This window comes from Orycteropus afer, unplaced genomic scaffold (assembly GCF_000298275.1).
Source record: "Orycteropus afer afer isolate SDZICR_OR568_19922 unplaced genomic scaffold, OryAfe1.0 scaffold00330, whole genome shotgun sequence".
Lineage (NCBI taxonomy): Eukaryota > Metazoa > Chordata > Mammalia > Tubulidentata > Orycteropodidae > Orycteropus > Orycteropus afer.
The window spans coordinates 349208-352594 of record NW_006921917.1 but is presented as its reverse complement, the minus strand read 5'-3'; the positions used below and the strand labels follow the sequence as shown (position 1 = coordinate 352594).

The following is a 3387-nucleotide window of genomic DNA, read 5'->3' as shown; positions in this document are numbered from 1 at the left end:
TTTTTCCAGCATACAGTAAGTATGGTGAAAGGATACAACCCTGACAAACACCCTTCTTGACTTTAAACCATGCAGTGTCCCCTTGTTCTGTTCAAATGACAGCCTCCTGGTCTATGTACAGGTTCCTGATGAGTACAATTAAGTGTTCTGGAATTCCCATTCCCATTCTGTGGGATCACCTTTCTTTGGAATGGGTACGAATATGGATCTCTTCCAGTCAGTTGGCCAAGTAGCTGTCTTCCACATCTCTTGGTATAGCCAAGTGAGTGCCACCAGCACAGCATGCATTTGTTGAAACATCTCAGTGGGCTTTTCATCAATTCCTGGAGCCTTGTTCTTCACCAGTTCCTTCAGTGCAGCTTCAACTTCTTCCTCCAACACCACTGGTTCTTGATCATATTGCCACCTCCTGAAATGGATGAACTTTGACCAGTTCTTTTTGGTACAGTAATTCTTTTGATGTTTCTTACATCATTCACTATATTGCCCATAGAATCTTTCAGTATTGCAACTCAAGGCTTTAATTTTTTCTTCAGTTCTTTCAGCTTGAGAAATGCCGAGCGTGTTCTTCCCTTTTGGCTTTCCAACTCCATGTCTGTGCACATTTCATTATAATAGTTGACTTTGTCTTCTCGAGCTGCCCTTTGGAATCTTCTGTTCAGTTCTTTCAGCTGGTCATTTCTTTCATTTGCTTTAGCCACTCTTCATTCAAGGGCAAGTTCTGACATCCATTCTGACATTTTCTGACATCCATTTTGGTCTTTTCTTCCTTTCCTGTGTTTTTAGTGACCTTTTGGTTTCTTCATGGATGATGTTCTTAATGTCACCTCACAGTTTCCTGGTTTTCAGGTATCAGTATTCAATGCAATCAAATCTATTCTTTAGATGGTCTCTAAATTTGGGAGGGATATGTTCAAGGTCATATTTTGGCTCTTGTGGACTTCCTTTAATTGTCTGTAACTTCAAGTTGAACTTGCATATGAGCAGTTGATGGTCTGTTCCACAGTCAGCTCCTGGCCTTGTTTTGGCTGAAGACATTGAGCTTCTCCACGGCCTCTTGCCACAGATGTAGTCAGTCTGACCCCTGTGTGCTCCATCTGGGGAAGTCCACATGTATGGCCACCGTTTGTGTTGTTGACCCTGCTGGTGTTTGAAACACCAGTGGCACAGCCTCCAGCCTCACAGCAACACGCAAACCTACAGTAGGACAGACTGACAGACAAGTTCGTCTCCCTTAGCTTCCTGCCTGGGGGCTCTCCCTCTTACCTATTCCAGCCATCGGCCCTGGCTGCTGCTTCTCACAGTTTAGAAGTCTAGAAGTCCAAATTCAGGGTGCTGCCTCTAGGGCAAGGCTTTCTCTCTCTGTCAGCTCTGGAGGAAGGTCCCTGTCTCTGCAGCTTCTGCTTCCCGGTTCCTTGGAGAGCTCTATGTGTCTTGGCATCTGTCTTAACCCATCTCTCCTCTGCTCACATATTTAATCCTTTATATCTCAAAAGAGATATACTCTGCCCTAACCCTGCGTTACTAGCATAATAAAAACAGCCCAGGGCCAAATGGTGTTCTAATCACAGGCCATAGGCTAGGATTCACAACACATAATTCAATCCACAACACTATATTCCATTAATTAATGTTTGGATGTTAAACCAACATGCATTCCTGGGACAGTAACCACTCTTATCTGTTGCTGGATTTAAGTTGCTTACTATATTGCTGAGGATTTTTGCATCGATATTCATAAAGGAATATTGGTCTGCATATTTTTTCCTTATGGTGTCCTTGTCACTGTCATACTGTTCATGTTTCCTAAAATCAGTGTGTATTAATTTTATCATTGGGAAAGGAGGAATCATGTTTAAAAATATAGAATGAAATCCACTCAAATCATCTTTCTGTTGAATCTTAGGCTCAGATGAAAGATTACCAACGTGAATTAGAAGAAGCTCGTGCCTCCCGGGATGAGATTTTTGCTCAATCCAAAGAGAGCGAGAAGAAATTGAAGAGTCTGGAAGCAGAAATACTTCAGTTGCAGGAGGTTGGTTGGTTTGCTCAACTGTCTTGTGTGTGCCACATATATTTACCCTTGAAATTTCACCAAGATCAGAAAAATATATTTTTTTTTTTTTTTACTATCTTGGTAGCCTAGTTAATTTTAATACCCATTTTCAATATGGAACCAGACCACCTCATTGCTTCTGTTTGGCAAACATAAAGTTGTCACACTTTGACACCATTTATGTATCTTCCTCTGTCTGGCTAAAGGCAAAGAAACTGACTAGTAACTTTTCAAGCCACTTCCAGGCCTTGTTCCCATGTGTAAGAAAAGAGAGTTATGTTTACTTGGTGTTGGTAGGCATCATGATCATTTAACCCTGACCTTGGTGTTAGAAGATTGCTGACCAACCTTGGGACTTTGGAGAAGTGACTTAATCCATGTGAGCCTCAGTTTCTGAATCCATAAAGTAAGGGAGATAAGTGCACCTTCAAATTCTAAGCCTGTGATCTCAGCCTTCAGCTTGTTCGCGTGGGAAATGGGCCCTGAATCCTTCTGTGATAAACCATCTTTTCAAGGAAGTGTGTACAGAAGCAGCAGTTGAGCACTTCCTCCTCCAGAGCTGGTAGCACGGGGCCACCCCAGCACCCGGCAGAGCCAAGAGAGGCCTGCCTGTCAGGAGCTCCATGGCCTTGGAGAGAGAGGCTCTGTTTACCACAGGGGCCCAGCTCTCCTGCACCCAAAGGGCATACTCCAGCCACCTCCTTCCCATGGGAGTGTGACCCTTATCAATAAGGTCTGCACTAGGACCTTATGTTGGTGGCTTTATGGTCACTGGTCTTTCTAGCTAGTGCACTTGGTCTCAAAGCGCTCCTCATAGTGTATATGAAAGACACTTTAGAAAAGTTCTCTTCCAACAAATCTTGGACAGTTTTCTCAGTGGTTTTATTTTTCTCTTCCTATTCTGGAATTCCAGTAACATATAGGTTATTCCTTTTGATGGTATCCCACATGAACCTTTGGCTTTCTTCAGTTCATTTTATTTGATCTTTTTTCTGATTGATTACTTTCCAAAGAAGTATTCAGGTGTTTGTCTTCAATCTCATTAATTCTGTCTTCCATTGCATCAATTCTACTCTTTTGCCCTTTCAGTGTTACCTATTTCTGACAATTTAGTATTATCTTCTGGATTTCTATCTGTAGATTTTGAATCATTTCAAATTTTTCATTTATTTTTTCATTTTGTTCTTTTTTTCTTCTGAAATTCTTCTAGGGTTTTGTCTGTGTTTTCCTTGATCTCTCAGTTTGTTTAAGATAGTTAAATATAATTCTTTTGAATTCCTTATCAAGCAGTTCCAATGCTGCATCTTCCTCAGGGATGTGTTTTGGATTTG

The 3387-nt window shown here is 41.6% G+C and overlaps 1 protein-coding gene across 1 annotated transcript in view; it reads left to right on the top strand.

Moving 5' to 3' along the window:
* MYH10 (myosin heavy chain 10) overlaps window positions 1–3387 on the top strand; it is a 159394-nt gene that overhangs the window by 150129 nt on the left and 5878 nt on the right. The window contains 1 exon segment of the mRNA XM_042782460.1: window positions 1907–2035. Coding sequence (XP_042638394.1) covers window positions 1907–2035 — 129 coding nt within the window.